Source organism: Solenopsis invicta, chromosome 4 (assembly GCF_016802725.1).
Source record: "Solenopsis invicta isolate M01_SB chromosome 4, UNIL_Sinv_3.0, whole genome shotgun sequence".
Classification (NCBI taxonomy): domain Eukaryota; kingdom Metazoa; phylum Arthropoda; class Insecta; order Hymenoptera; family Formicidae; genus Solenopsis; species Solenopsis invicta.
Genome location: NC_052667.1, coordinates 1,656,078 through 1,673,829, shown reverse-complemented (window position 1 = coordinate 1,673,829; position 17,752 = coordinate 1,656,078). Strand labels below are relative to the sequence as shown.

Genomic DNA, 17,752 nt, shown 5'->3' with positions numbered 1-17,752 from the left:
GCGCACATAAAAGTAATTAGAAATATCTGAAACGTTACTTTTATTTCCAAATTTGGTGGAAGATAATGAACGAATATAGTTTTGAACATTTATGTATAGCGTTTAAAATTATACGGCAATATGTTACATGCTTCAAACTCTTGACAATTTAAATTAATCGATTTTTATTATTATATCATAATAATAATTATTTAAATAATATCAAATTTATAGAATGTAAAGTAATATAAAATTTTTTATATAATAATTATTATAAATCTCTATTATGCTACGCCATCATCTTATCAACAAGTAATTTTAGGAAAGTGCACGTTCGGGAATAAGTCATTAATTTAGTTCGTTAATAGTTATTCATGGAGCTGCGCGTCGCGTGGATGTAAATGGAGTAAAATCCTTTTATTCCCCGTCGAGAGCCAAGGGCCCTTTTGTTACTCCCTGTTTTTCACCCGCGGCGTAATTTTTATACGGTCATTATCGCTATTAGGGAAGCACGTGCAGACTCACCTTTCGGTACAAGTACACAGCGGTTGAGAGGGCCGGCGAAATGAGAGTCGACGTCGCGCGACGTCTGACGCGCGGATCAGAACAAAGCACCGCTATTTCGAATAATTACAACTTGTCCCTGCCGCGTACAAAACTGTTTTCGACCTCTGTCGAAAACCGCTTTCGCCCTTTAGGCACTCGTCCCGTCGTTACAACCGTATTTTAAACACGTAGGCCGCTCTGCTGCTAAACCCGGCTATCTTGCGTATCGATACACACGCGCAGAAAATAAATGCGAGAGGGATAAAATATTAAAAAAAAATATCGTTATCCGAGAACATTTTTTACAATGCGTCTTTTTTGTTTATGGATATTTAGGGCTGTGTATTTTTATTTAAACACTAGCGACGTAAGCTTTTTCATTCTTACGGAAATGTATTCTGTCGGAAATAATACAGATATTATTTTTAGAACGCATTTTATATATTTTCGTAGTGATCGACTGTCTAACTCCGATACGCGAGTATCACCGAATTTTCAAAAGTATCACGCGAGTCTCTCTGAAATTTGATGTTAAAAGTATCATTCGTACCGCAAGAATGGACATCGCAGTGAATTAAATCGCAGAAGTGTGTTACTCCAGGGAAATAAAAGCAAGTAAACTCGCCATACAAGTTGCGCGCCATACCAGTGGCCATGGTCCCTCGCTGATCCGTTTACGACAGGAAAGAATGACAAAAAGAAAGCGAGGGGTGCGATGGATAAACGGAGGAGAGCAGCGCACCCAGTTTGAAATTTCAAATTCATTTACGGTCTCGCTGCCGAGTTTTAATCCGCTTTAATTATGAAAAATCGTCGAGTGCTGCCGACCCATCTTCCATCCTTTCGTCTTTTCCGCTTCCAGACATTCCTTTACGTCACTTTTATCGCCGTAGCGAGGATCGTCAGTCTCCCTTAACTGCCATATTTCCACTTTCTATCCACGCGACGTTTCATTACTATAATTACTTCGTGCATATTGGTTGCAACGTGAGTGTTATCAGATTGTTATAAATGAAATGGAAAAAGAAATGTAAATTATGTACGTGAAATTATTGTAATTAGATGCACTTGGAATTCTTTAATTTTAGTAAAACCGCTTTAGGACCGATATGGAGTTGAATTTCCATGTGTAACAATCTAATACAAGATCTACGAATATTGAAGAAAATATTTTCCCCTTTCTATCTCTTTCTTATTCAGACGTTCCATTTTCTTTGCTGTCACGTTTATCTTCTGTTTATCGACATATTCAATTACCGTGATGACTTGCACATTAGATTTCTCGATGTCCGGAGGTACAATATATAAAAATACGCATTCCTCTTTCTTCAGATACGACGGTAAGAGAATTGACCGGAATACTCCGTGTTCTCTCTTTACGCCACTTTATTCGGTAAACTTACAAAATCAGATTATATTTGTGGACTCTGGACTTTACTTGTTTCAAAGGTGGCCATTACAGCCACGAGTACAGTTCTGATTAAAGGGATTAAAAGGAATCTCTAAAAGTAAACTTACGTGACACTCGCGGGGATACGTAGTTTCATTTTCCAACAGCGCTATTACATTAGAGTCTGCATTATCAGAAATGCAATCAAAATGATGGACGTAATTTCAGAATTGAATATATTTTAACAGAGCTATAGAGCTAGAAAGAAAAGAAAGCTTTCTCTTCGTAGCCTGTTAAAATATATTATATTACAACTGTAGATTCGTGAAATAATGTTACAGAATTATGAAACATCACAGTGCAGTTCATCTAAACTAGTAAAAATTGTTGTAGCGTATTCGAACTTTGACATCGTCCAACTCGAAAATAAATTGATACAGAAATTGCTGTGTCACGCCGTTGTCATGTCGTTTAGCGCATCGAATTAATCTTTTGTGAAATTCTCTTCTCTTCGTAAATCTAACGAATTTTATAAAAAAAAAGTCAATCCATATAAATCTGAACTACAAATCTGGCACCTCAGAAATAGAAAAACACAAGTCGAAATGTAAAATAGAGATGTATCTCCGTACATGTTTTATACGCTGCAGATAAGACGTGATGCATCGTTTACAGCACCGTCCACTTTGCACGTCTTCTTCGGCCTGTTTAACTTCAAGAGTTCGATGTCCATCGATCTTCTCCTCGACTTCCCTTCCGCGAGTACTTTACTCCAGTTGAACGTGCGTTCGAAAGGCGTGCTCTTTAATTTGGCTAGGGCTTCGGCTTGCACTTCCAGAAAATTGTATATAATTTCTTCCTCGGGATCGGCAAAAACGTCCTTTTAACGGAAAAAATAATTATCTAATGTCGTTGGCACATGCTTGAAAATAAATACTTTGATACGTAAAATTTTTATGTAAGAGATTTAACCTTAGAAAAAAATACATTATTAGCTTTGTCCATATGCATAATACTAGCTTGACAATATAATGTGTGCGAGTGAAATAGTCTGCGTTATTTGTTTCTCATTTTAAATAAATAAAATATACTGTTAATTTAAAATCGTCGTGAAATTTAATGTGCTTTTAAGTTTCATAAGTACATTTTTAATGTATATGTAACTGAAAAGTTACTTGAACATTAAAAAACATTTAAAAAACATTTTTTAATATTTTTAATGTACCTGCTTGAAATTTGCTTCTGTTATATGTACATAAAATTTAATGTACTTTTTTAACAGTGTATATAAGCGAGACTCAACTATTTTAAAGAGAAATTTATCATATAGTTCTTACTAGAATGTTCCTACGATGTGCTTAATAGTCTCTGAGCGATCGTATCGATATTTTATAACTTTGCATCGTAGTGTACATTTTATGCGAGAGCGTAAATGCTTTTTATATTATTTGCGAAGCGCGCAATACTGCGCGCAATACTGCGCGCTAATTATTTGCAAAGGATTGCCGTAAGATTAATTGATTCTCTTGACGTACTTCTTTTCGAGGAGCGGTTTCCTTCTTAATGAACTCGTCGATCGTTAAGCGTCTGTCGGCCGCAGAAACTGGCAAAGGCGGCAACAAAGTTTCTCTGCGCTCCTGACGCTGCTCCGGGAAGAGGAACACGACCGTTTCCTCAAAGATCTTGTCCTGCAAATTCAGGATCTCGCGTATCTTGCGCTTCTTTGTCCTCGCCTCCTGCCGCAGCCTAAGAATCGGCTCGCGTTGCTTCTCGAGGACGTCTTTTCTCAGCCCTTTTTTCCACAGGATCAGTCGTTGCATGCGCTTTATTTCCATTGACTTCCATCGTTCCTTGGCTTCTTCGAGGAACTGCCAGGGCTTCCGACGCTGTGAATAGTACGAAATTAACTTAGTAGAAAAAGAGAGATCGTTTCCTTTCGCAGCACGCGCTTGTATGAACCGATGGCACCAGGGATTCGCGGATCTCTATAGCCCTATACCCACTCGAGTAGCACTAAATTTTTGATCGGGAGGGTCCAGCTTAATAGGAGTGATTCGCGAAGGTATCGTTATTTACGTGCGGGCTATAAACGCTCGATTCGTTCGGCTGCGGTTATCCGCCGTGCGAATTGCCGTCCGAAGCGTGCTATAGAATGAAACCGTAGAATTAATCATCAATGTGGAATATTAGATTGATCGTGTACCGCGTGCTTCGCAGGTGTGGTCACGCGAGCATCAATTGTGTCAGCTTTAATTTTCTCCTCTTCCTCCAAACGCTTTTTCTCCACTTCTATTTTACTGAGCATCTTCTTTATTTTGATATCCTCGAGATTTGTTTTGCGCCACGTTTCCTGCCAGGCTTGAAACTCACTTATCTGATCATACACGGAAATAGACAATCGTATACGGACAGAAAGAATGAAGAAATTTTTACTGCCGTTAGCACACGGTAAAATTTACGGTAAATTACAGTGGAAATAACAGAACGAAGAGAAATGGATTTTTTTTTTTTTTTACGAACACGATTCCTATTAAGTGCCGGTATATTTTCGTCTTATAGAAGCATAAAATTTTATGAAGCGAATACGCACAAACGTGCCGTGTAAAATGATGTTTTCGCGTAGCGTATTAAATACAGCTACATTATTGAGAGTGATATAATGAAAACTCGGTTAATTATTCTAAAATATTTTGCTCTAAAATGGTATTGCTGAATTTTTTTATTACTATCGTTACTGTTCACTACGCGATTTTTTCCATATAATGAAAACACATTTGCTTTTTGCGAAATATAAATTTTTGATGTTTAATCTTTAACGTTTTCGATATATCTCTTTTTATCTCACCCTTTGAACTTGTCGGTCAACGAACTTTTTCATCCATTCGACGTCACCTACGTCGTACGTCAATAAAACGCGCGGCGCGGTGAACATTCTTAAGGAGCCATTGAAGTCGCAAAATCCGATACACTGCAGCTCCAGGGGTAGCTCGTGCGTGTAGATGCCCGTAATTATCCGACCTGACAAACTCTGCACGAAACTTGTCTCGTGGCTCTTGATTATGAGATCCCAAATTTCTACGGTGCCATCCATTCGTCCCAAGATCAGAACGGTCGGGCGTACGATTCCCCACGAACACGCTGTGTATCTACGTGCAGTAAAAGACGGCAATAAAAAACAGATCGAAACTGATCAACGTTAATCCAATGTTGCTTTTTACATTGTACGATAATTGATATATCGCAGTTTTATTAATTGAGGCGTCTTCATAGCAGAACATTGCGCAAGTGCTAAATTGTGCCAATACGTTTTATTGTACGAATGAGTCGTAAGTGCTGCGTTGTTATTACATACATGGAAAGAACGGTTTTGCTAAATTATCTAAAAATTAAGTTCTATACTGATATGAAAATAATTTTTTTGTTATGCCATCAAAATAATTATGAAATTTAAGCCATCAAAATAATTATGAAATTTAAGCATCAGCAACGTCGCAAAAAGTTTTGCATTTATTTTAATAATTAGCTTCAGCGTTCTACATACTTATTTTGTTGGTTGACAATAGAATTATTTTCAGATTTGTATCTGACTAAATTTTTAGATATTTTAGTAAAATCCTTTTTTCCATATATTCATCCCCATGGAAAGTGCTATTACGAGCGACGAAAAAGTGAACGATGCAACTTTTGCATTTTTACTTGTACTTTTAATATTTTGAAATTTTAATCACTTTAATACAATTTTTTAATATTAAAACTTAATTAAAAATTTTTGTAGAGACTGACTGCTCATATCTTTGCTCATGGCATTATTACGATAAGTTTTCTTTTTTCTTGAAAATTTAAAAAATAGCACTTGCACACAAAAAGAACAATTTTACTGCAGCTTCTAAAATTTAGCCACAAGATACAAAACATAATTTTATGTTGGCCATATATCAAAATAATTATGTAGAAAGTTTAAGTATGATAATATTACTGCAAATAGTTTTGAGATTCTAACAACCAAATTAAATGTCTGATACAATTTTTTAAATAATTTAACATAATTATTTTTAGATCCATTTTAGTAAAATTGTTCTTTCCGTGCAATATTTTGCTTTGGCGTAATCCAATTGTTAATATTGCACTATATTTTTTTAGATAATTTTAGACAGAGGATACATGTTTTTGGAATTAATAAAAGTATATAAGACATAAAAAGAGTTAATGAGACGGAATAGATAGACCGTCTGTATTTGAATCGCGAGAGTATCGGTTCGACTACGTCCGATAATGACTGTTGCGGCGTGCCGACCGCGGCGTGCGGCCGTACATCGAAAATAGCTTTCATTAACGGAGTAGTAACAGCACGCGGGTGCTGTAAATGTAAGTTATGATCGTATTGTCATGCAGATCATACCGAAAGTTCGACTCTCTCGCCGTCGAAAACTATGCGCGGCGCGTGAAACGCGAGCGGGCGAGCGGACGAGCGGTCATCGGCGCTTGTGTAAGGGCAATACGAAACGCTATCGTCGCAATTACATGTTGTACACCGCGGCAATTTATCGCGCGGGTTCGCTCGTTATTTTTATTTCGAATGAAACGCGAACTCGAAACGCGCGGCACCGCGTTTATGTATATTCATGACTATGTTTCGTTAACTCCCGCGATATTGACGTTTCTCCTCGAGGAGTAATTTCTCCGCGCGCAATTCCCGCGATCCCGCACGTCCGCGGTTATTTCAACGTGCGCCCTCGTTCTCTCTTTCCTCTTTCCCCCCCGCCCTTTTTTTTTATCTCCTTCGCCATACTCCGTTCTCCGCACACAGCGAGAATCACTTAGCGCGTCCGACGTTTACTCTGACGCGGAAGCCGAAGCTCAGTTTACTTTAGCGTCGGACGATATCGCTCGCCGCGAGAGTTTATCACCCACCCGACATTGGACTTCTTCCAAATGAGCGGCTCGCCGAAATCGTCCCTCCACACAGCGAAGATCTTGCCGCCTATCGTAGTCACCACCTGATGATAATAATTGGATCTGACCGCTGAAGTAACCGGTCCGTCGTGCACCCTCTTTATCCAGAGCCACCGTGCCGTTTCGCGATTCACGCTCACGTCGGTGGCGAATTCGTAGCCGGTCCACGTTATGCAACCAAAATCACCTGTTGCCGTCGTTTACGCTTTAATCCACTTTACGCCGTTGATATTAAATTAGATCAATCTTATTTAGGGAGATTTAAGTGTAATTAATTGTGTTTAATCACATCTGAATTGCATTAACATTAATGAACTCGGGTATAATCGCGTCGTGTCTCGACCCGTAGACGTCAACGGTCGGAAATTGAGTCGCGAGAAAGCGTTGCGCACAAGTCGCTTTACCTTCGACGGTACCGATGAGCATCTTCGGCTCCATGACGTAGTTCGTCTTTTCGATTATGGGTTTGTAGTACTTTCTAATTGTGAGATCGTCCCTTGTCACTGGGAACGGTTCGACTTGTTCCTTGCGAAACTTTGGATTGTACATGCTGAGAGTCGTTATCACGACCTGCCGGCTCTCGTCCGGATATTGAATCGCGAGGATATAGTCGGGCTTGAAGACGCGATCGAGGATCTTGAAGGGTGACACGGGCTGCGCCATGGATTTCTGAATATCTGGATGAATCTTCTTCTTCCGTCTGCTACGAACTTCTCGGATATCCTTCTCCGAAGGCCGCCATCTTTCAAATCAACGTTCTCCGTGAGAAACAAGAGATATGTCTCAATCTCGTTGTCTCGTTAATGAAAACGAAATAACATAAGGATTATCAAAATTATTTTTATAATTTATCGAATACATTAAATTTAAACGTATTACGAGACTTTTATTAATCTTCCGCTCGAATTTTCTTCGGAAATTGAACTATTATCGGTACACACAGTTTCGCTTCGCGCAAATACACTCCTTTCTCTCAGCGAAACTGGCCGAAGGAATGGGATCTAATCTCGTAAATATCGTACTAATTTCGTATCAAGTGGGGAAACAATTCACTAGTATTGGAGCATCTACATAGCCATTGTGGCGCGGGCCGAAATGAAAAGCGACTCCTCCTCGCACCCCACTGAGCGCGCACAGAGATCGACGAGGCCAAGGAGCTTGAGAGTTAGCAGGTTCGGAGGATTACTCTGGACGTTAAGGGATGCGAGAAGGGTTGGAAGCGAGGACTGAATACCGATCAACGATTATAGAGGGATGGTCTATCCATTTTCGGACCATATAAACGCCAAGTTCGGAGAATCGAGAAGCGACGGAGAGTCAAGTCGCAGGACCATTACGGTTCCGGGAGAGAGTTTCTCGAGAAGGATGAGGGTGAGAGATGGGGAGGAAACGGAAGACGGTTCGTCAGCTCCGCGCGCGTCCGGAGAGGAGGACTCGAAAGGCAAGGAGCGACGGAGCTCGCTCTTTAACGTTTCGCCTGCGACAAGTTTCGCGCCAGTCGAACGCTCCAAGTCGCGCTAACTTCCAGTCTCGGGAGATACGACGGCTACGGACCTTTCTCGTGGTTACCAATTGCTGGTTCAGGTCGACCGGAGTTCGCCGTCATACACCAGCCGTTTCGACTTGTTCTTGCATTTTTTAAGAAAAACGATATGACGTTTTCACTTGGCACGACGATATGTCGGATGTCGCAAAAGTGAGAGATAAAGAAAACGATTCTCTTCGGTTGCGTTGGGAATGTCTTTTGAATATTCTATTTCTCACTCTTGCCGGAGTCGAGTGGCACCATAGCTCATAGGAAAATTTGTCCGACATCGATTCGACGCGACTCCTCGAGGGTCACGTTTAGTTCCTTAACGTTTAATCCTTAATCGACGAAACTATTTGAGAACAACGCGACAGGAATATCAATATTCTAATTCTCTCGGTACCATCGATAATATCGCCGATTCTCAATGTTAAAACTAAAGGAAGATTTATTGAAATATATATATTTTATTTAGTAGCAAAGAAATAATTTGTATGAGTTTTTATATGCATAAAAATGCTCTCTTTTAAAGATAAAAATTTTTTTCTTTAATGTTCTTTCCTAGATTCTTAAATAATCTTACCGCATTACGGACATTCTTTTTTTATCTATTTAATTATTTCAGTACATGCTACTCTCGATATATAAAAAAAATACTATTCTCATAAATAAATTAAAACTTGTATAAAATAAAAAATATATCTTTAAGAGTTAGGAGCATCTGTTAAATGCTAAATGTGCTAAATGGATCTGGTAAAAACAACGCTTACTTAAGATCCCAAAAAGCAATCGTGCCGTCTTCGCTGGCGGTTACGAACTGACAACTTAGATCATCCAGGGTCGCGTCTTCCGGCAATGATGAGATCCGACCGTTTTTGTCAACCTTGTGATGCGAGGGCACCCAGACTATCTGGGTGATGCCCGCCTTCTGGCTGTACTTGAGGGCGGACATCGCCGTCGGACTGATCAACGACGTCGCCGTCGTCTCGCGCATCCATGTCATCAAGTTTCTCATCGCGATGTTGTACTTTACTTGTGCGCTCGTCTGTGTCACCACTGTCTCCACCTGCTCGATTTTGCCGGGAATGTGCCAGATGGCGATCTGCGGCAAGGATATGGATGGATTTTATCGTAGTTCGTTCGTCCCCCCTTCTCATCTCGTTTCACTTTGTAGCCTAGACTTTTGAGTTTCATGATCGCAGCTTGTAACGGGATGTTTTCCCATACGTTTTCGCAAACGCTTCTTCTCATCTAAAATTTGCTAATTTGAGCTCGCAAATAGTGCCAGGCAATTAAGAAGATGCGCGCAGTTTTCAATTTAAACAGTAGGGCGTTACTAAAAATTAGAAATGTGAAACAATATTTGCTAACAAACTCAATTAACACTTTTATAAGAAAAAAACTTGAATTTTGTTTTAATAATAGAAACAGGCGTCGACTAATCAAAATTTTGGTCGTTACTTTGTATTCTTTTCGTGTTCTATTATAAATTATCGAAAAAGATTAATATGATTTTTTATTAAAATTTAATTATTTTAACTTTATTTTAATTTTCATTAATATTTCAATAAAATGTCGTTATGGTACTTTCGTGCGTCACATAAAAGCGTTAAATTAAACAAGTTACGCAACCGAATTTCGAAACCGTTTTTCCACGCTTTTTATCATTTTTATCAACACATTTTATCATTTTTATTAACATTTTATAGTTGCAACGTGTAGTTTGTTTTATATTTATTCGTTGTACAGTTTCAAGGTGCGTTTTTTTTATTTTCTTTTTTTCTTTTTGGAGTATAAGCTTTTGTGCACCAAATTTTAAAACCGAATATTGAAATAAAGCGTATCATAAATTTAATTATACTAAATAATTAGGAAATTTTTATTCAACATTTGCGCGATCGCAGAGATGCATTGACTATGCTGATCTGTACAAAGACATATACATCTGTACAAAAACATATAGGTATTCAAACTTTTTTTTTACTCTTATTAAAAAATGATCAAGCTTCAAAAGGTGTAGAAGAAAATAATTTCATAAAAAAATATATATATGAAAAGTTTGACATTTTCGCCGATATTTCAACCGTTTCTTTTATTCATCTTTCGCAAGCGGGTTTAAAACATTTCTCGACATTTATGTTTATCGTTTCGCGTTTTCCTAATGCGCGCGTTTCACAATGCATTCGATCGTCCAATCGACGAGTGTCCCAGGTGTCATCAGATATCCAGAACATTGTGGAGCATCGAGAGAAGCAGCGAGAGGATCGTCGCGATGGATTAATGGAGACAGGTGATCCCGGCTTGCATACGATATTCGCGTTACGTTCGTTGTTCCGCGTTTGCCATGATTGCCAACGCGCGGCACTTTTCGAATTTTCACGTTCTGAAACGCGGCGCGCAGTGACAAGTCGGCACAGTGCCCGGTGGATCCCACGCACCATCGCGATGTGTTTTTCGATATTCGTGATTGATATCGATCGTGTTCCATCGAAAGAATTTGTTTACGAATACGTGCGTGTGTCGCGTTATTCATTCGCGGGTATGACGTGTCAAGCGAACGCGAATACGATCGGGGTGCGTCGCAGTAACGGGTTAATCGACATCGGTGGACTGTCGTTCGTTCGCGAAATGAGGAAAATATTCATATATGCTTTCGCTGTTGAATTATTTCCCACAATTTTTTTCTATCTTTCTTAATTCCACAACAAAACAGAAAAAAATGTATGGAAGAAATAGAATTTATTTTCATTACCTGGCCGTTTATACAGCCACCTACGATGATGTTACTGTCGAGAGGGCAGACAGTAACGGATGTCACTTCTCTTGGACATTCGAGGATTAGTTTAGGTGACAGACAGTCAGTGAAGGACCATATTAGTACTTTATTGTTTCCCTCGTAGGCTAAGAATATCTGTTTATGAGAAACGTATGCGATTCTGAGTAAATTAAATACATTAAATCATAATTGTATTATGAGCATGCGTTTACCTAAAAGTAATTTTAAAACTTGTGTTTATTTAAAATGTTTAATTTTAAAATTAATTAGGGCAATTATCATACCTCGTCGTCAGTTTTAGGACCTATTAGATGTTCGCTCTTTGCATGTTGTGTGTAAGTAGCTATCGCCGTTCCGGTCCAGAACGGGTGCCAGCAGAAATCGTTGATAACTTTATCCACAATGATCTTTCCGTCGTAGTAGCTCTGATGCTCCTCGTAGCCTATCGGCACCGGTGCCTGCGTGTCCTTTTCATTGCGTACTAAATTTGCATAATCATTTGTATATATATCCCACGTGGAGTTCATTAAAATCTGTGACAAAATAGAATAAATTGATAATAGCTGCTACCTATTAAGCTCTCATCTTAAAAAAAATGAAATGTTTTTATAACAAGTCTTGTAATTAATTTATGGTAAATAATATTTCAATTAGAATTTGATTTTTATTATGGGGATACTGATTTATTTTAGACTTTGTACTGAAACAAATTAAGGTTATGAATCTACAGATGTTTAGTTATCATTGAATTAGCAAAATTAAGATGTTTTAATTTTTCTATTTACTGCTAATATAAAACTATTTGATTTTTATAACATTTTGTAAATGTACTATTTACGGATTTTAAATTTATTGAAAATATATTAGAAACAAATTTAATTTGTCTTCACAAAAATTATTTAGTCGAAGCATTTTTTAATAGCAATCAAATATTTTGTTTGAGGCATCAAAAAATTTAATTGCTTCTGCGAAATACGTAAATAAAAAAATATTTATTTAAACTAACTAAATAGTTTGGTTCGATATATTTTAATCAAATTATTTGCTGTTATCATTAAATGTTTTTCTTAGTATGTAATTTATTTTTTATAATTTTAATTTGAACAATAATCATCTAGATTAGAAATAATATTCAATTTTGTGTCTCTAATTACTAAAAGTGCATGTTTACATTTTATAAGTGCCATAAGACAATGTGCACGAATTTTTATAACTATTATAATTTTCATTATTTTTACTTGAAAAAAATTCTAATTATAGTATAAAGTATGTATTATTATATGTACAAGGTTTAAAATAAATCATCGCATAGTTCGAAAAAAATTTACATAAAAATATCCTTTTTTTTATTTTAAGTATTGTAAAATTAATGAATTTGTAACATATTACCTGATCGCACATTTCATCGGTGTAGCGTTCCAGGAAATCCTTGAAGGACTCTATCTTTTCTTCGGTGTAAGTAGACAAATCGACTGTCTCGTATTCGTAGAGATATTGGTACCAGGAATTGACAGGTATCGATGGCGCCGTTTGCGCCTCGTTGTGTCGTACGATCGCCGTCACTTGCGTATACCTGCTTACCAATTTACGCCGTATATTCTCAAATATTTGCCGGCTACTCGGTAGCAGTTCAATGTATCCGTCCCTCTGATCGTCCGCCTTTCTGTCCGCTAGATTTATCGGCACGTTCAATAAATCGGCGGTAGATGTAACCTGATCGTAATTAAATGCGAAAGATATGATCGCCTGGCGCATCGCGTCAATGGTGCGAGCTATACAATATATTTCACATACGACACCTCGCACAAATATGATTAAACAATCGCGAGCACTGCGAGATTTATAAACTGCTTCTTGCCCGATCGAAATCAGAATAGAGTGATTAATAAATAATTTATTGCAATTTGTATGAATGTCCCTGCGGTATTATTGTCGATTTGCCGAGAGTAATATTTATAGAGGCGGGTTTAGCAGAAATTTACGATAATCGCTTTAATACTGCGGCTTAGAATTAGCGGACGCAAACTATCAATATCCAGGCATGCACACGCGCGATTCACGCGCTGTGAAACGAAACGTGACAAAAATTTTAAAAAAATTTGCGAGCAATGTTTGCTCGACGCGAATATGAACTTGTTGATCAAATAGATATGCAAGTTGCGACCGAAGAAGTTTCGACGACGACGACGGAGTGAAAAGTCGCAAGTCGTTTGACGAAAGCTATGAGAACATTCGAGTTAAAATTCAATCAATATGTAAGCTGTCCCACATACCTGTCCCACATAACATAAATTTTTGTTAACGAGAATTCAATACAATATTTTCCATCCAATTGCTATACATTATTTTAAAAGATTAATTCAAATTTGATTTCTATATTTTTAAGATTAACTTTCTTTTAAATTTTTAAGATATTTAAATTGGATGTTAATGCAATAAATTTTTAATTATTTGATAAAGTTTTATCTTTTTTTGTAGATTAAAATAAATGATATGAATGTTTCATATCAATTTTATAATTAGTTAAAAATATAAATTGAGCAGACTATGATTCTTTAATGTTATACCGAACAGCAACTGTAGCTTTTAATATCCAAAGCCAGAATTGTGACTCTTTAATTAACAGGATTATGATTCTTTAATGATTTGCAAACCTCAATCTCGTATAATGGTCTTGTGTTTTTGACGACATTGGCATCGACCTCGGCATCGCTTCCCAAATTGTGCCATTGGCCAGGAAATTTGTAAATCGCATTTCTCACGCGATTCTCGTAATCCTCCCTCTTCTCTTGTATATGTTTCACGATAGCATCTCTACCCTCCTCGGTGAGGACAATATAGAATTGGCCCTCTTCGGTTAGGGACGGTGCGTAGCCGATAAAAATCATTTCGTCCGGATATGCGTAAACCTCGTCCTTTACCGGCAGGAAATCGCTGCTCTCGGAATGTAAATCTATATTATCCTCTATAACATCCTTCCTAACGTGCACCCATGGATATTCCGTGGTGACGTCCTCGCCAATGATACAGCCGACGATTTTCTGCGTCAGTGGCGACAGATCGATTCTCACAATTCCCGGTATTCCCTAAAATTAAATCAACATACATCTATACTTTAGTATTAATACACATTTCTCTTTTTCTTTCTACAGAGACGATTACTTTGGACAAATTGGGAAAACTAAGAATATTCGATATAAAAATGTTGGATGTATTAAATATATTTTAAAACTAGTGATGGTTTATTTCTTATTCAGGTATAATTCCGTAAAATTCCTTCCTCGAATTCTTTTAAAATCTTACGTTTGGTAGAACAATTCAATAACTTGAAGTTTTGAAAATAGAATAAACCGCTGGCATGCTGAAATATTCACCATCGACACGGAATATCGAATTTTCTTCCTTGGCTCCGTGGTTATCTGCATCGCGTTAAATTTCGAAATGTCGTTCACTGACGGCCGAGAAGAGGCATAAGCGTTGAGATCATAGATAGTTCTCCGTCTTCCCATTGACGGATCATCCATTTCTATACGAATTTTCTTCTTTGCCTCCTTCTCCCAATCTTGTACAGCTGACAAAATAATGAAACAGATAAAATAGCTCACGAGTATTTTTTTTACAAAGTTAAAAAAATTATGACAGAAATAGTTTCAATTTTTTATGATAACATAGATTGTATTACATAAATTAATTAATGTTATCACAGTGAAATTTAAGAAGTTTCCGACTTATGCATTTAAAAATGGCAAATTGATTAAAATAATTCAGAGTGTGGGTCATTGTATTTTAACAGGTTATTTAAATACATCAGTCGACTAGTAATATTTATCGGATATTCGCATGATTCACATTAAAATAAACCAAAATCAATAATCTCTTTCATTATTTCTGCCAACTCGCTGCTTCAAACCGTGTCATTCATATTTGAACATATTTACGGTCGGCTAAGTTTACGTTTCATTGTTAACACAGTGCGTACTTCCGTTCGACACGCGTATCCGATACGCATCATCGATCTTCGTTCAGCATATAATTTTAACTCATTCGTTACAAAGTTTCAATATTTCTACATTCGACGTTATCGACGTTGTTCCTTCGAATGCAGCACTTTGTATGCTTTAACAGAGCGTGTTTTTCTATTAAAAAATCTTTGTTTTTTGAGTTAACAAAACATTTTTATATTACGCGCAAATTTAAAAGAATATACTCGGCACAATGCGTTTAACCTTTTGTATTTAATGCTATTTTAATTTTAGTTTTCCTGTTACAGAGTACCAAGGCAATAAACGAATGCATTAAGCTTTAATTAAATTCAGATCTGAGAAACAGAGTCTAGAAATCTATCATGAAATATTTATCAGTTATCATTATGTCAAATTTTCTCTCTCAGGAACTATAACCTACGCGGCATTTCTTTCTCTTTCTCTTCCTCTTCCCATTCCCCTTCTTCGTAAGGTTTTTCTTCGATCGAGCCGAGAGATTGTTCCGCTTCGAAAAAGTCATCGTATCTGTATTCCCACTCGGCATCGACCTCCTGAAACTTTTCATTCTCCGTCATTCTTTCCGCATTTGCTTCGCGTACTTCTTCCTCCATGATGTAAACTGCCCGCTCGATTATTTTACGTTTTCAGGACCACGTTGATGTGATCGACGTGCGTTTGTAGATATACGTACTTACTTATACGTCGTACACGTAATGCGCGTACGAATCGATACGACGTGCGGCGAATATAAATTCGAATGCGATACGAGATGAAAGACAGAAGAAATCTTCACGTCCGATCGTCGAAACGAGCGAATTGGTTTTACGCCGCGCCGCCGGTGTAACAATTTTTTAATTCGACCTGTATAACGCAGCTGACGACGCACGTCGAGGCTTAACGAAATTTTAAGTCGCGTACATTTGCAGTTTGATTGAACATTGAAATCTCGGGTTTCATCGTTGAAGGTCCCGTCTCTCTCGCGTATAGCGCCAAGTGGACGGACGTTTCGGAATATCAATTTTTCCCTCGAAATTTTTTACGTGCGAACGCGAACGACGAGGGCGATTTAATTGTTTTTATATCAGGCGAATGAAACGGGTGCACTTAACCCATTTCGCAAACTCGATATACCACAGATATTGTCAGCGTTAACGAAACATTTTGTAACCCAATGAGCAATTTAATTGCGCAGCGACCAATTCGTCGTTTAAACACGATACATCGCCAATTGATGAAATGAATTAAACAATAGATTTATTGTAACAAATAATAGTATTATAGGAAAAGTATATTATTCGTATATAGGAAAAGGTTATATAATTCGTAATTATTATTGCGCGAATTAGCACTGTTTTCTCCGCTAATATTCTCGTATTCTCCAAATACGATATATATTTTTTTTAATAAATAATTACAAAGAACTGAAACTTTCTCTGCTTATAATTCTTTGAATGAAAGATAATGCAATTGCAGCGTTGGAACTGGCTCGCATAATATTCTGGGATTGTAATTAAAAGGCTGGAAATGCAATTACGCATGGCATAAAAAAATATTCGTTTGCCAAAGCAAACTTTTATTCGTCAAATGTAATAAATTATCGCAATAATATGAATGCTGTCTGGCACCAATAACGCAATCCAATAATAAATTTGGTAATATCTTTATTTTGTTATATAATAACCGAAAATGATATACGTAATTAGCGTTAATTTACAATTCATGCGATGTTTTTTATTGAAAAAGCTTTGCTTCTCATTATACCAGTATAATACCGTTTTTACATTTAGAAAAAGTATATATGGTATTTATGCATTTAGCAAAATACGAGAAGAGACGCGGAGTTAAGTGTGCATCATGAAAATATTAAAACGACTTTAAATTCTTTGCTTTTAACCAAATATATATTATATTGCTTGCGACATGGCAGCGAGAGATAAACGTCCTTACTCTCTCATACATATCTTGCAAACATCTTAATTCCCTGCCACGTTGTGATGTTATGATTACGCAGGCAGGATCGTTCTCTACGTTAAATACGAGGCAAATATTTATCCAAGATTATGGCAACGTAGATGACAGCTTCATTCTACACGCAATGTGGGACATTTTCGTGGTGTGTATATTTATACACGTACATATTTCGAATACAGTACGTTTGGGTACTAATTGTCAGCGAAATTTATAACTTTCGCGAATATGCGCGGAGGCGGCTCCAAACAATGTGTTCACTTGTCAAATATTCGACAATTCAAATGCGCGCTGCATTTATGTGATAGATTCAACTGTATTGTCGCGCACAATTAGAACATTGTCACGCCAACATGCATTATCGTGTTCGCATGATGTGACGCTTGTCTCAACTTAGCGAATGTTTATTGAATTAGAAACAAACAGATGAATAAAAGCGAGAAGAAACGAAAATGAAGAAACGTAATGTGAGTCAATGAAAGTAAAGCCAAGGATCAAAGAAAAGCTGTGTTGAATAATAAAATTAAATTAACGCTTTTCTGAGCATCGTGGATTAAAAAGTTATTTAGAAATCTTTAGTCGCCGAAACTCTGCTTAAAAATGATTGTAAAGCATAAAATTCTGTTAGG

General features: G+C 37.3%; 1 protein-coding gene and 1 long non-coding RNA gene across 3 annotated transcripts in view; one reads left to right on the top strand and one right to left on the bottom strand.

Annotated features, from left to right (window-relative positions):
- LOC105195748 overlaps positions 1 to 17,752 on the top strand; it is a 56,580-nt gene that overhangs the window by 24,982 nt on the left and 13,846 nt on the right. The gene's annotated exons all lie outside the window — the stretch shown is intronic.
- On the bottom strand, positions 1,698 to 16,515 carry LOC105195827 (dynein intermediate chain 3, axonemal). The gene is made up of 12 exons (XM_026133613.2): positions 15,577 to 16,515; positions 14,547 to 14,743; positions 13,827 to 14,258; positions 12,562 to 12,885; positions 11,457 to 11,705; positions 11,149 to 11,307; positions 9,167 to 9,498; positions 7,273 to 7,610; positions 6,827 to 7,055; positions 4,761 to 5,061; positions 3,451 to 3,801; positions 1,698 to 2,795 (listed from the first exon to the last, which is right to left on the bottom strand). Exons 1-12 carry the CDS (start codon positions 15,764 to 15,766, stop codon positions 2,553 to 2,555), a joined length of 3,345 nt encoding a protein of 1,114 aa, XP_025989398.2. The 5' UTR covers positions 15,767 to 16,515; the 3' UTR covers positions 1,698 to 2,552.